The sequence below is a fragment of the Gorilla gorilla genome, chromosome 18 (assembly GCF_029281585.2).
Source record: "Gorilla gorilla gorilla isolate KB3781 chromosome 18, NHGRI_mGorGor1-v2.1_pri, whole genome shotgun sequence".
Classification (NCBI taxonomy): Eukaryota; Metazoa; Chordata; class Mammalia; order Primates; family Hominidae; genus Gorilla; species Gorilla gorilla.
In genome coordinates this window covers 100219624-100235059 of record NC_073242.2, presented here as the reverse complement: position 1 = coordinate 100235059, position 15436 = coordinate 100219624, and the positions used below count along the sequence as shown (strand labels likewise).

The 15436-nt window shown below is 48.1% G+C and overlaps 1 protein-coding gene and 1 non-coding gene across 2 annotated transcripts in view; both read left to right on the top strand.

Moving 5' to 3' along the window:
- The window catches only part of VAC14 (VAC14 component of PIKFYVE complex), a 114012-nt gene that overhangs the window by 20513 nt on the left and 78063 nt on the right, over positions 1 to 15436 (top strand). Inside the window, exon 10 of the mRNA XM_004057923.5 lies at positions 8592 to 8655. Coding sequence (XP_004057971.3) covers positions 8592 to 8655 — 64 coding nt within the window. The remainder of the gene's footprint in view (positions 1 to 8591; positions 8656 to 15436) is intronic.
- On the top strand, positions 1655 to 1725 carry TRNAG-GCC (transfer RNA glycine (anticodon GCC)). The gene has a single exon. It is a non-coding gene; the product is annotated as a tRNA-Gly (tRNA).

Genomic DNA, 15436 nt, shown 5'->3' with positions numbered 1-15436 from the left:
CCTCACCTCCTCTCGGGGGCCCAGGGAGCCAGATGTCATAGGAGTTGCCTTGGGGCCTCACTTAAGCAACCAGGACTACTTTATGTATGTCACTCACATAATTGTAGCAGCAACCCAGCGCAGTGGCAGCAGTGGTTCTCCCCCATTCTGCAGACAGGACACAGGGAAGCTGAGTACCATGGCCACACACTCGCAGCTAGTGAAGACTGGAACCGGATTGGAACCCAGGCAGGCTGTCTCCAGCAGCCATGATCTTAACCCTTCCTGCCTCAAAGACCATGAAGCCTTTCCTTCATCTTTTTCCTGGATTCACGGGAAAGAGTTATTTTCAGGGCAGGAAGGTTTGGAGCATGGGAGGAGTACCAGGATTCAGGGGGCACTTGATTCTTGGCCGTAGACATCCAGCCACCAAGAAGCCTGGCTGCCTTTACCATGCGGGTCATTCTCAGGGTGGGAGGGTTAAGAAAGCTCTAGCTTCGATTTATTCTGTACTTGAAAATTCTCTTGCCCAAATAAGTGCCTTTAAAAAGTGAAGTTGCTCTGCTCTCCTTTCAGACTCCTCTAACATAATTTTCTTGTTTACCTGTGAGGTAAAGAAAACTGCATTATAAGAAACCACATTTATGGCCGGGCTGGGTAATCCCAGCACTTTGGGAGTCTGAGGCAATCTGCATGAACTCAGGAGTTTGAGACCAGCCTGGGCAACATGGCAAAACCCCATCTCTACCAAAAAAAAAAATTACAAAAATTAGCCAGGTATGGTGGTGCACGCCTATAGTCCCAGCTCCTCAGGAAGCTGAAACGGGAGGATCACTTGAGCCCAGGAGCCCAGGAGGCAGAAGTTGCAGTGAGCTATGATCACACCACTGTATTCCAACCTAGGCAACAGAGAAAGACTCTATCTCAAAAAAAAAAAGAAAAAAGAAACCACATTTATGCCGACTGGCATCTGGAATTTGACTCCAGATGTAATCTAGAACCCTGATGCTTTCATATTTCTTGGGTCTCTGTCCTCACCAAGAGGTCACTGATCAGCTTTGGGGTGATGTCCTCCTTTGCCAAAGCAGCCAGAGAGTAAACTGAGATATAACCTACTCAGATCTTTTTTTTTTCCAGTTAAATTCCATTTATTACAAATCTAACATTTAGCAAACTTCTGTTATACATCAAGTTGTGTTTACCAGACAAAGTCCTTGTGCTCCAGAGGCTTACAGTCTAGTCAAGGAGGCAAGACAGCAAAACAAGACAAATCAACCAGTGGTAAAAGAAATCACAGCATTCAGTAGAATAACCCACAAGGCCATAAAACAAGAGAAACAAGTGAATGACAGTTTCAGCTAATTTGTCAAGAAATTTTTTATAGGGAAGACTAAGCCTACTCAGATCTTTAAGGATAACAGAGTAAGGTCTGGAACCTGCCCACAGGAGCCAAAAGAATTGCTGAGCATTCTCCCATTGCCATTCATGGACTTTTCTTTTGAACAGCTGAGCAGAATGTCAAGCATGCATGCCCCACCTCCTCCCATGGGTTTGGCTGGTAAAATCCAGCAGCTGTCCATGCTGGACCCATCTCAGGTGTCAGGTTACAGCTGTGCCATCACCACTGTGAATCAGAGCAACAAAACAGCTGGAGGCAGGATAGCATTCAGCTGGAGCATTGGTGGTTCAGTGGTAGAATTCTCGCCTGCCACGCGGGAGGCCCGGGTTCGATTCCCGGCCAATGCAGCAGCTGAAAGCTTTTTGGCAGCTCCTGGAAAAAGAAAACTTGGAGAAATAAGTTAACTTGGAGGGATAAGCTAGTGCGGGCCTTCAAAGGAAGGAGCTTTTTTTACTGGGAGAAACTAGAAGACTCGGGGATACATATTTTGTGACCTCTCACTGAAATATGAGTGTTTGATTTTTGTTTTCTAATTCTAATTTTAGAAAATTTGGAAAGTAGAGAAAAATGCAAAGAAACAAGACTATCCCCAAGAGGCGATGAATGTTCAAATTTTGATGTATTTTTTCCAGTTTTTAATATATATACGTAGTTAAGATCATAGAACTTACACAGCTTCACCTTCTGCTCTTTTTGTTTGAAGTTCACAGTGCCTCTTAATCCATAGTCAGAAAATAGAGTAACAGTTGCCTGGGTTTGAAGAAAAGGAGAATTGGGACTGACTGCTTACAGATGCCTGGTTTCTTTTTGGGGTTATGGAGATGTTCTAGAATTAAATAGAGGTGATGGGCGCACAACTTTGTGAATGTACTAAAAACTACCTAGTTGAACACTTGAAAATGGTGAAATTTTTGTTATGTGAAATGTTATATGAATTATATCTCAATTTAGAAAAAAAAAAGTCAGTGCCTATTCCTCTAAATTAGAACCCAACAGCCCCTGCCACCTTTCTGCTTATGTGGCAAGAAGTCAAGCCCGCTAGAAAGGAACCACTCCATCCTGTGGGTCGTGGCCTCAACTAAAAACGTCCCTGCCAGCTGGAGCATTGGTTCGGTGGTAGAATTCTCGCCTGCCACGCGGGAGGCCCGGGTTTGATTCCCGGCCAATGCAGCCTAGCTACGTTTTTAGATGGTTTTCCTAAGCATTTTTTCACACAGCTGCTTGCCCAGGAGAGTATTACCCTAACCAGCATACATTCATGCCTCTTGGCTCTGGATTTTACTGCCTCATAAACAGCATTTCAGCAGATGAAAAGCTCACTTTGTACTAGTTCCCAGAGATGGTAAGAGCTAATTTGGCGCCTTTACATCCACTCTCAGCCCTGCTTAGCTTGTAACTAACTAATCACCAGTCTTTTACCAAGGTGCCCAGGAGACAGTCCATGCCAGCCGCAAGACAGAGATGGCTTTGCTGGTCAGGGACAGGTTCATCACAGCCTCTCCTGCTCACTCTTCCCTCTCTGCTCCCTCTGTTCCCACTCTGGTCCACCTGGCTGGAGACAGGACCTCCTGCCTGGCCTTCTTTGTTTACTTGTGCTGATGAGCGGACAGCACCACGTTCCTCATGGCACACCTCCGGGCAAGAACCTTTGTGTGTGTGCATATTTGCACCCCTGCCCCACCTCCGCATCTTCTCCCTCCTCCTCTAACCACAGGACCTCCAGTCAGGGCAGCCCCTCATCTGTGCCTCTTCACTTGCTCCGACTCCCCCTTGGCCTGCCACTTGGGGCCATCCACAGCACAGTGCCGTTTCCCTGGTTCTGAGCTCTTATGGCACTTTGCGTGTCCAGCCTGGTCCCCTCCAGGACATGTCCTGATTGTCTCAGGAATGGCAGCAGAGATTCTGGGGTCTGAACAACCTGCCTATGAGTCCTGGCTCTGCTGACTTTATATCTGTTCCCCTCAGACAGCTGCCTACCCTTTCTGAGCCTCAGATTTCTTATTTGTTAAGTAGGGTAACAATAGTAATACCTAACCTATAGTGTGGTTGTGTGTTTCAGACAAAATTTTTGCATGTAAATCACTTAGCACATGACAAACACTAACGGGTGCTTCAGTGTTGTTTTAATACATGTTTATGGCTGGGCATGGTGACTCATGCCTGTAATCCCAGCACTTTGGGAGGCTAAGGCAGGCGGATCATTTGAGGTCAAGAGTTCGAGACCAGCCTGGCCAACATGGTGAAATCCCGTCTCTACTAAAAATACAAAAATTAGGGGCCAGACGCGGTGGCTCACACCTGTAATCCCAGCACTTTGGGAGGCTGAGGTGGGCGGATCACGAGGTCAGGAGTTTGAGACCAGCCTGGCCAGCATGGTGAAACCCCATCTCTACTAAAAATACAAAAAATTAGACAGTCATGGTGGTGCATGCCTATAGTCCAAGCTACTTGGGAGGCTGAGGCAGGAGAATTGCTTGAACCTGGAAGGCAGAGGTTGCAGTGAGCCGAGATCACACCACTGCAGCATAGGCAACAGAGCAAGACTCCATCTCAAAAAAAAAACCTGGCAGAATTTTTTAAACAAGACCCACAAGCAAAAATTATTAAAAAAAAAAAACAACAAATTGAAACACACCATATTTAAATTAAAAACTGAAGCTGGTGTGGTGGTGCGTATCTTTAATCCCAGCTACTCAGTTTGCTGAGGTACAAGGATCCCTTGAGCCCAGGAATTTAAGTCCAGCCTGGGCAATATAGCGAGACCCCATCTCAAAACAAAATAAAATTGGTGTAACTGAAAAAAGGTTAAAAGTTACAAGGCAAGGCCCAGACTGGGAGAAGATATTTGCAATGTATTTTGTCATTAAAGAGTTAGTATCCAAACACAAGAAAGAGCTCCTTTAAGTCAGAAGAAAGAAATGGAAGAAAAATGTGAAAGTCCATGACAGGGTCATTAATCCTTTATGTAACAAATGGGCCAGGTGCAGTGGCTCATGCCTGTAATCCCAATACTTTGGGAGGCTGAGGCGGGAGGATTGCTTAAAGCCAGGAGTTTGAGACCAGCCTGGGCAACAAAGTGAGAGACCCTGTCTCTACAAAAATAATAATTTTAAAAAATTAGCTGGGCGAGGTGGCACACACCTTTAGTCACAGCTACTTGGGAGACTGAGGCAGGAGGATCTCCTGAGCCCAGGAGCTCGAGGCTGCAGTGAGCCATGATCACGCCACTGCAGCCTGGGGGAGAGAATGAGACCCCATTTCTAAAAAACAAACAAAAAATGCTACAATAGTTCTTATGATATGGTGGGTGTCATTTTAAACACCTAACAAATGTTAGCTCATTCATTGTCATAGCAAGCTTAGGGTATATAGGTACTGTCATTACCCCCATTGTACAGGTGAAGAAAGGCTTTAGAAGGGGTAACTGCTCTTCCAATTTGGAAATACACATAAATTGGTAGAACCTAAAGGACAATACCTATTAAAATAAGAAGTGCCCAATCCTTCCCCTCAGCAGTCCCACCCTGCATGAAAGCACAGGAGAGATGTAAGAGTGAAAATCAGGAGACAATCTAAATTAATTTGAGGCCAATTTCTGATGCCACATTATTTCATCTATAAATGTGGGTATTTCTAAAAGATGCCCTCCAGGGGCATGGAGTCCTGGCTGCTGTTCCAGTCTATCCTGCCCAGCTTTCCCCAGCTTTTCCTCCCCTTTCCCCAGGCCCTGGTCCATCAGACAGACACCAGGCTGCCTGGGCCTTGGCATTAGGAGGACGAGCATCTGAGTGGGCCCAGCCCCCTGCCACAGCTGCCCCTGTCCCCTCTGAGCTGCATCCTGGGTCTACAGGGGGCAGGCAGCAGGAAATAAAGGCCCCCTTTACTAGGAGAAAAGGTCTATGGCCCGCACCTAGAATAGCACTGCTCTAAGCCATAGGACAGAGTGAAAGATGCAAGTTGCAGAAAATAAGTTTTGTGATCCCATTTATGTTTGCAAAATAAGAAGTAGGACAGCACAAGCCAGCGCAAGAGGCTTGCCTACCCCGGGGAGCGGTGATGGGCAGGTAGAGAAAAGTAAGATTGAAGATTAAGGAGAGAAAGAGGTTTTGCTTTGTGTTTGAAAATTTTAGAATGAGGATGTATTTGTATAATTTAAAACTTTTAAGAGGCCAAGGCTGGTATCATTTGAACAACAATATAAACAATGATCATTTTGATGTGTAACCCATGGAATAATATCAATATCCAGGAGTCCATAATGACATAAATAATTGAATTGATTAATGGTGGAGAAGGGACAGCTCTTCCTTACAGAAAACTTCAGTCAATACGCTGGGCATGGTGGCTCACGCCTGTAATCCCAGCACTTTCAGAGGCTGAGGTGGGTCAATCACTTGAGGTCAGGAGTTTGACACCAGCCTGGCCAACATGGTGAAGCCCCATCTCTACTAATAATACAAAAAAAAAAATTAGCCGGGCATGGTGGCGCACCACTGTAATCTCAGCTACTCGGGAAGCTGAGGCATGAGAATCATTTGAACCCGGGAGGCGGAGGTTGCAGTGAGCCAAGATCATGCCATTGCACTTCATCCTGGGTGACAGAGTCAAACTGTATCAAAAAAAAAAAAAAGGAAGGAAGGGAGGGAGGGAGGGGAGAGGAGAGAGGGGGAGAAAGAGCAAAGAAAATTTTAGTCAATAATGGAGGAAAAGGGGAGACAGAAATCACCATCAGGCAAATTCCACAGTAATATTTGTTATAGGCAAGCTCCAGCCCTGAGTGCTGCGGTCAATCACTGGGGACATGTTTGAGGGAAAACAGAATATTTTTCCAATCTTAAGTATCTTCCCCCAAGTTATTTATTAATTACAAATAGAAAAACAGTAACCTTACAGGGGAGAAACCCAGCAGACACTGTGCGTCAGGCGATGAGGTTAACGTCACCAGTAATGAGGCTAACAGACAACACGTTCCCCAAATAGGGTGCACTGAGGCGCAGCACTTCCGTGACATCCCTCCAAAGATGCACAACTCCCTACTCGTGAGAAAACGTGAGACCAACCCAAACGGGGAGACATTCTGCAGAGTGACCAGCGCTTCAAAAGTGTCAAGTTTATGAAAGACACACAGATTGAGGGGCTGCAACAGATTGGAGGAGACAAAGAAGACAGTTTAGCTAAATGCAGTGTGAGATCCTGGAACAAAAGGCCAGGAATGGAAAAACTCGTGATGTTCAAATTAGAGTAATCATTTAGTTAATGGTAGTGTATCGATGTTAACCTTCTGGGTTTGATCATTGAACTATGGAGCTGGGCATGGTGGCTCACGCCTGTAATCCCAGCACTTTGGGAGGCTGAGGTGGGTGGATCACTTGAGCCCAGGAGTTTGTAACCAGCCTGGGTAACACGACAAAACCCCATCTCTACTGAAAATACAAAAAAAAAAAAAAATTATCCGGGCTTAATGGTACGTGCCTATAGTCCCAGCTACCCTGGAAGCTGAGGTGGGCTCAATCTCTTGAGTGCAGGAGGCGAAGATTGCAGTGAGCCAAGGTTGTGCCACTACACTCCAGCCTGGGCAACAGAGCCAAGACTCTATCTCAAAAAAAAAAAAAAAAAAAAAAAAGATAATTGAACTATGGGTATGTACAATGTTAGCATTAGGGGCAGCTGGCTAAAGGGTATAAAAAGAATTCTTTACTCTTTCTGCAACTTTTCTGTACATCTAAAATTATTTCACAACTACAAAAAATTAGTATCAGGAGTCTGGAATTTTTTCCCATAGCACCTCCCACCCCAAGCACTGCAGGACTGCCAGCCCCCTCTTCCCTCCTCAGTGCAGTGAGAGCTGTGGCCAGTGCCTAGACGGGGACTGAAGGCGGAACAGGATCCTACCAGCAGCTTTCCAGATCTAGAACATCTTGGCTCTTTAGGAAACTTGATTAGATGCCAAAAGAAAAAGGTTGGAATTTAAAGGTTATTCCTTAACTGAGAAAAATAAGTAGTCGATGCCAGGTAGATACTTTTCTACCCTGGGTTATATGATGGTAAGTTAAATACTAAGACAGGTATTGAGTTGGCCACTTGGAGGAAGACTCGGGCGCAGACACAGTGCAGTCACAGTCCTTTCCCCAAAGTCATTTTTTAAGCCCTTTATTGAGATAGAATTCATGTACCACACAATTCACCCAACATCAAGTGTACAATTCAGTGACTTTGTAGATTCACAGGGTTATGTAACCATCACCACAATCAATTTTAGAATATTTTCCGTGCCCTTGAAAGAATCCATTAGCCATTATACCCTATTCTCCCGTCTCCTCCAGTCCTAGGCAACCTCCAGTCCATTTTCCGTCTCCATAGGTTTGCCTGTTCTAAACACTTTCGAGAAAGGGATACAATATGTAGTCTTTTATGACTGGCTTCTTTCACTTAACACAATGTTTTTAAAGTTCATTTTTATGGCGTGCATCAGTACTTCATCCCTTTTTATTGCCAAATAATAGTCCATTGTATGGCTATACCACACCTCATTTATCCATTCATCTGTTGATAGATACTTGGGTTGCTTCTGCTTTCTGGCTATTGTAGATAATGCTGATGTGAACATGATTGATGTACAAGGTTTCATGTGGCCATAAGTTTTCATTTCTCTTTGGTATATACCTAGGAGTGGAGCTGCTGAGTCATGTGGTGACTATGTTTAGCCTTTGGAGGAATGGCCAGACTGTTCTCCAAAGCAGCTTGCACCATTTTACATTCCCACCAGCAACGTACGAGGGTTCCAGTTTCTCCACATTCTCATCAACACTTGCTATTATCTGTCTTTTATTTTAGCCATCCTGATGGGTGTACAGTAGTATCTTGTGGTTTGGATTTGCATTTTTCTGATAGCTAAGGATGCTGGGTATTATCTGTCATTTTAAACATCCATTCCCCTCAGGCCAGTGATCCCTTCTGAGATTTGCCAGATGTGTTTAGCACTGGTGTCCCCTCCTTGTGAGATCACTGTGACTACAGACTTACAAGCTTGGGGACTATCGAGAATGACTGGGCGTTGGTTGGGTCCTCAGGGCTCCAGAGCCATGGTCCTTTTGAAGAGCCTGAATCAAGGTATGGGGCTCTGGAGAGTTCTGTGTGTGCTTGTCACAGGGGTCTTGTTTATTCAAGAGAGCCAACAGCCTTTCATGACCGCTTGTTCCTCTTCCTCTCCCAGGAGGTCCAGATGGTTCCTGTGACTCCAGCTTCAGTAGCAGCATCAGTGTCTTCACTGCAGCCAGGTAAGTGGCTTGTTTCAGCCAGAAGGTTTGTGGAAAGCGAGCGGCCTAGATCTTTCCTGGATGCGGGAGACTACGCCAGAAGGTTTGTGGAAAGCGAGCGGCCTAGATCTTTCCTGGATGCGGGAGACTACGCCAGAAGGTTTGTGGAAAGCGAGCGGCCTAGATCTTTCCTGGATGCGGGAGACTACAGCAATGACCCAAGGCAAATTCTACTCGTGGCTGCTGCTTTTGGGACACCCTCGTACACAAAAGAGTTAATTGATGAAGGAATCTGAAGGACACTGAGCAAGCCCACCCCACCCAGGCTTGATGGATAGATAGGGCGGATTAGAAGCCACTGGGGGCCAGACATGGTGGCTTATGCCTCTAATCCCAGCGCTTGGGGAGGCCAAGGCAGGCAGATTGCTTGAGCTCAGGAGTTCAAGACCAGTCTGGGCAACATGGCGAGACCCTGTTTTTACTGAAAATACAAAAAATTATCTGGGCCTGGTGGCGTGTGCCTGTGGTCCCAGCTACTTGGGGAGGCTGAGGTGGGAGGATCACTTGAGCCAGAGTGGGGCAGAGGTTGAAGTGAGCTGAGATCACACCACTGCACTCTAGCCTGGATAACACAGTGAGACCATGTCTTAAAAAAAAAAAAAAGGAATGAAAGAAAATGGATTGTTCTTACTTATTTTTAAATATTTAAAAAAAAAATTAAGCTATTGGAGGTCAGTAAACGCAAGTTGTAATAATAAAAGTACAGCTAATACATGGTGACTGCAGTGAGACACAGTTGCCTTGACTCAGCGCTGTCTGTTTGTCCAGGATGATGGGGGGCCAACAAGACCCACAAGGGGAAGTCTGTTCAAGGACAGCCTGAGCATGGGCAGTCATTAATCATGTCCAAGATTAAGGATAAATCACCGGCCCCAGGAGCTGTCGTCTCCTGTGCGCCCAGGTCAGCTGTAATGGCGCAGTCTTCCACATGGGGGCAGTGCAGACCAGGCAGCAAAATAATTCTCTTCCTTGGGGCTCCCTCCATACTCCCTGCAAGGTGAAGGGACACCCCGCGGAAGGTACTGTAACGGTTCTGCCCTGGTCTGAGTCCCCTGGACTTGCCCCATGTCACTTTTTCTTTGGGTGACCTTGGCATCTCTGGGGCTAGAGTGGATGGTGGGTCTCATACAGGGGTTTCTTTCCCCTGAACTTGACAGTGAACCTGGGCCCTGGGAGAGCCAATCACTCATGAAGAGAAAGTGTGCACTCTACCCCAAGAGGCTCTTCCCCCCAGACCCCTAGCTAGGGTTCTTCCCTCGTCGATGTCATTTGTGAACTTATCCTCATCCCTCAGCACCCTGAGCGTGTTTTCCAAGCACGCAGGTGCAGCCGATTATGAAATGTACCACTAGGAGCCCCCTACGTTGATGGAGGAGATCAGCGAATGTTGCCATTCTCTCGTTTTCACATAGCTGCCACGCGTTCCAGTGCACCTGCCTGTGCTCACCCCTGTAGGCTCCAAGATAAGAGCTGGCCCCTGAATGTGTCCCTGACCTTCATTCATTTACTCCAGTGGTGAGGCAGAGAAGTAGCCAGGAAGTTACTGGAAAGAGGAGTGATTGATGTGAGGGGTGAAGTTACCAGAAAGGGAGGGCCATGGTGCCTGAGCCCAGGCAATGAGAAGACTGGCTGGGAATAACAGCTAATGCCAGTCAACATAGCCAGGCTTCCAGGGCCCCGGCGCAGTGCTAAACCTTTACGTCGGATCCTTCAGCTTTGTCTGAGTCCCGTGGGGTCAGTAGTATTACTTTCATGGTAGGGACGAGAAGGGAGGAAGAACGGGGCTGCTCTGTGGACAGTGGATCTAGGAGGGGCCCGGTGGATGCAGACCCGCTAGGGAGCTGTCACCATTGTCCCCATCAGAGGGGATGGGGGCTCAGGCTGGGGAGGAGCAGCATGTGGAGAAAGTTGGGTGGGTTTGAGCTCTGTGTTGAGAACCACAGGACTCACTGATGGGTGGGATGGGGTAGGCAGGAGAGAGGTGAGGGAAAGACTGCCTTCTAGAAATTTGGTGTGAGCCAGACCCCCGCTATCCTAGTGTCATTTGCACACCAGGGCTGGAAGGAGGAGCAGGTGTGGGTGGGGTGGTCAAGAGCTCGTTCCAGGTGGCTCTGAGCATCCCAGGAGAAGGGGGGAGGCAGACTCAGGTACTGGGTCCTGGAACTCGGGGAACGGTCTGGACAGACATGCGAGGACTTGTGTATCCTGCAGAGGGCTTAGCTTTTGCGCTGGAGGCTGTGGAGACTGTGTCACAAGTGGGAATGGCAGGATCTGATCTGGGATTTAAAAGCCTCCCTCTGGCAGCCAAAAGCCTGTTGTAGACTTGTCTCTGTAATCTGGGCTATGGGGATTGAGGGGGAGGTTGGGGAGGTCTAGGAGAAGGCAGAGGTAGGCTTAAGCCATGGGCTGCAGAGGGGCACCGCTGTCCGCTGCCTCGCTGGGGAGACTGCGCTACTGTCGGCTGGGATGAGCCTACAGGAGCCCTCAGTTCTTGTGCCAAGGCCAGGAACTGCTAGACTGGACCAGGGTTTTGGTTTATACTTGTCATTCAGGAGCCAATGCCAAATCCTACCTAAAATCCAAACCATCCTACCTAAAAAACCAAACAAGAACAAATGATCTAGTGCTTCCTGACTTTTGGTGACAGAGGTCCCCACGTGGCAGCTGCACAGTCAGTGTCACCAGCTGTGCTCAAGAGCTGGGCACCTTCAGAGTTGTAAAACCAGAGCCAACATGCCCGGGCTCCAGCCCACCACCTTCTTCCCACAGCGGGTATTGACACAGTGAGACTGAGCTTGGACACGGGTGGGATCGTGCAGAGTTGCCAGGTAGCCAGACCCACCCTGTGATTCTTCAGCTGTGCCGCTTGCCCAGGGCACCACGTGAGGCCACCAGTTTCACTCAGTTCAGGTCTGCCCAGGGTGGTGGCCAGACTGGAGACACCTCCCACGGCAGAAAGGCATTCCCACCTGGCTGGAAACTGCCATGGTGGTGGCAGTCCTGTGCCTCTGAGTGGCCATTGACCCTTGGAGAGCCTGATGAAAGCTATGGACCCTCTTCCAAAAAAAATGCACATCCACAGCTGGGCACGGTGGCTCACGCTTATAATCCCAGCATTTTGGGAGGACAAGGCAGGTGGATCACCTGAGGTCAGGAGTTCGAGATCAGCCTGGCCAACATGGTGAAACCCCATCTCTACTAAAAATAAAAATTAAAAAAAAAAAAAAATAGCCAGGCGTGGTGGCACTTACCTGTAATCCTAGCTACTTGGGAGGCTGAAGCAGGAGAATTGCTTGAACCTGGGAGGCGGAGGTTTCAGCGAGCCGAGATCGCGCCACTGCACTCTAGCCTGGGTGACAGAGCGAGACTCTGTCACACACACACCAAAAAAATGCACATCCACATGAAATTCTGAATTCACTTTCAGGGGTTCAAGGATCACCATGGAAGCAATCCTTGCATCCCAGATTTTTTATAAAAGATTTCTCACTTGGACCGAAACACAGGGAGAATTAACTGACTAAACCTGAGAGCAGAAGCTGTCTTCCCCCTCCCTCATCTCCCCTCTTCCTGCGATACTCGGGAAGCCCCTGGTGGCCCCAGGCTTAGCCACGGAAGAATGCCACCTGGAAAAGCAGCGGGTGGTGAGGTGGCTGTAGGTCTGGGTTCCTCCACCCTCCAGAGCATGGAAAATACATGGGAGGTGGAAAATTGGACTCCCCAGGGAGAGGTGGAACGTGAAGGAACCAGGATGGAGGAAGCATGCTTGCCAGCTGAGGAAAGGGTTAAGAGAGAAATGTCTCCACTGGGTGTGTTCTGTCTCGTGACTGCTCTGCCTGGTGGAGCCAACTGCCTGGATTCATGCCCTAACTGCAGCATGCCTGGCTGTGGCCTTGGTCAAGTAGCGTGATTTCCCCCGCCTCAGTTTCCTCATCTTTAAACTCAGTGTAATGATAGTACTGACCTCAAAGGGATATGGGGCTTCAATGAGTTAAAGTATGTAAAGAACAGCCAGGCACAGTGGCTCACGCCTGTAGTCCCGGCACTTTGGGAGGCCAAGGCAGGCTGGTTGCTTGAGCCCAGGAGTTAGAGACCAGTCCAGGGCAACATGGTGAAAACCCGTTTCTACAAAACATACAAAAATGAGCTGGGTGTGGTGGCACATTCCTGTAGTTCCCACTACTTAGGAGGCTGAGGTGGAAGGATCAGTTGAGCCCCAGAGCTTGAGGGTGCAGTGAGTCATGATTGCACCACTGCACTCCAGCCTGGGTGACAGAGCAAGACCCTGTCTCAATAATAATAATAATAATTTTTAAAAGCTTTTTAAGTATGTAAAGAACATAGCATGGTGCCTGGGCCGCAGAAAGCACTTTACACACTTTAGCTACAATTGTTATTACAAGAACCTTGTTATTATCCCCATCTTACAAATGAGGAAACAGATCCAGAGAGGTTAACTTCTTGCCCAGAGTCACTCAACTAATTAGTAGCCAAGCTGGAATTCAAGCTAGATCTGTCTGACTCCAGAGCCCGTGCATTTAACTTTATTAGTTGCAGTTGGAGAGTTCCAGTTTTGCAGTTGGCCTCCCTAACTCATTTGATTTAGGAGTTCTCAAACAGGTGTTGTATGAAGTCCCCACTATGAGGCTCAGGCTGTTGCCAAGGGTCATGATGTCTTCAGTGACACCAGCTCTCCTGGTGTAGCTAGCTGCCCTGTAAATAAGCAGGCAGAAAGTTCTAGAAATCAGTATTTCCCAGCTTGTAGCCTCTGCTGATTGAAAAAATTTATAATTATCTGTATTTTAAAGAGCAAGTTGAATTTCAGAAGCAATTCTATTTTTAGATTTACCTTTCTTCTGATTTGATTAGAGATGTAACCCGAACACCGTAAAAAGGTAGACGTTACAGAAATGAAGTGCTGTCTCCCTGAGAGAACAACTGGAACTTATTATTATTTATTGGTAGTATCAGAAGCATTATTCAGTAAATCTATATTTTAATAGTCACAGCAGCGCCATGCATTTGGAAACTGTAGTATGCGTATGTGTAAGACATTCATTATAAGATGCTTTATGAGAAAATGCTCCATGAAGATGGAATTTTGCAGACACCTTGAAATAACTCAGAAGCCCCCAGGAGTGACTCGTCTAGACTTTTTGGAACTGATGCAGAAATGTATTTTAAACTGAGTGAGCTCCCTCTGTTCTTGATGGGTAAGGTAAGCCACGACAGCAGGGTGCTACCTCTCAGGCTCCGGCCCAGCAGCTGGGGAACTGAGCACATCATGCAGTGTGCTCTCTAGGAAGAGTGCAGGGTCCCAGAGCCCCAGTTCCCCTGCTGAGCATGCGCAGAGCTCAGCAGCAGCAGCCAACCCTGCCCAGCAGAGCAGCTGGGAGCCGACAGCAGCTGGGATATTGACCCTCCCTTTCCCAGGCAGTAAGATCAGTCTGCCTGGTCCTCTAGGGTCCACCTGCTTCCCATGACCTCCACCTCCAGCCAGGCAAGGGAAGAAAAGCCCAGGGAGAGTGTCTCCAGCCCAGGGAATGACTGCTTGGTACATGGCCTCATGGTCTCAGATGCGTCCCGTACTGCCTCTGGACCTGGGCTTGCTCATCCGTACCTTGAAGGATTGTGTTACCTGAACCGTGAGGTTCCTTTCAGTGATGAGGTTCTGGGTTGAGTGTGGCAGGACCACCTCAGTAGCAGCCTGAAGATGCCCTATACCTTCAGGTTCGCTGTGTTCAAGTGTTTGCCGTGGAGAAAGTCGGAGAATGTTAATACACGAAATGCTGCCAGTTCACATACCAGCTCCGTGATATGCTGCCGTTCTTTGGCCCTGACACAGCACCACTTGCAGGAGAGGCCCCACAGGCTGGCCAGCAGCATCTTAGGGCCACTGTGAGCCACAGAGCTCAGCTTGCCGAGGGGCCATCCAGCCTGACATCTTGGCCCTTTTGGATTCTTAGTGCACCGGTGGGGAGCACCAGGCTTCCCCCGTGTCCTCTGCCTCCCCTTGTTTTTCTTTTTTTTTTTTTTTTTCCTTTTGGGACAGGGTCTTGCTCTGTCACCCAGGCTGGAGTACAGTGACACAGTCATAGCTCACCATAGGTGAGCTGACAGCTGGGAGCTGGCAGCAGCTGGGATCTTATAATCCTCCCACTTCAGCCTCCCGAGTGGCTGGGACCATAGGAATGTACCACCACACCCAGCTAATTTTTTAAATTTTTCACAGAGACAGGGTCTTGCTGTGTTGCCCAAGCTGGTCTCAAACTCATGGCCTCAAATCATCCTCCTGCCTCGGCCTCCCAAAGTGCTGGGATTTCAGGTGTGAGCCACTGTCTACACTTCTGATACAAAATTACACTGAAAAATGTGTGCTAACCTCCTTCCACGGACACCTGGAGCTGCCAGGTATCCCCTGGGTGCAGAGGGGCTGGTCCACACTGGAGCTGCCATTCTGCTGCCCCTCCCAGGATACAGTGGAGGCGATGCCACCAGGGACTCTCTCTCAGCCTGCTGGCCTGGTCAGGAGGCTGTGCCATGTGGCGGGTGAGATTATTCTGGAGTCAGACTGATCAGATCCAGAGTGCGGCCCCACCATTCCCTGGCCGTGTAATCTTGGCCAGGTGACTTCCTATCTGTGTGCTTCAGTTCCCTCTTCTCCGAAATGGAAGTGGCATGCTTTAGGCCATAGGGCTTTTTAAGGAGTGACATGAGGCTGCGTAGGAAAGCGTCCAGGAGA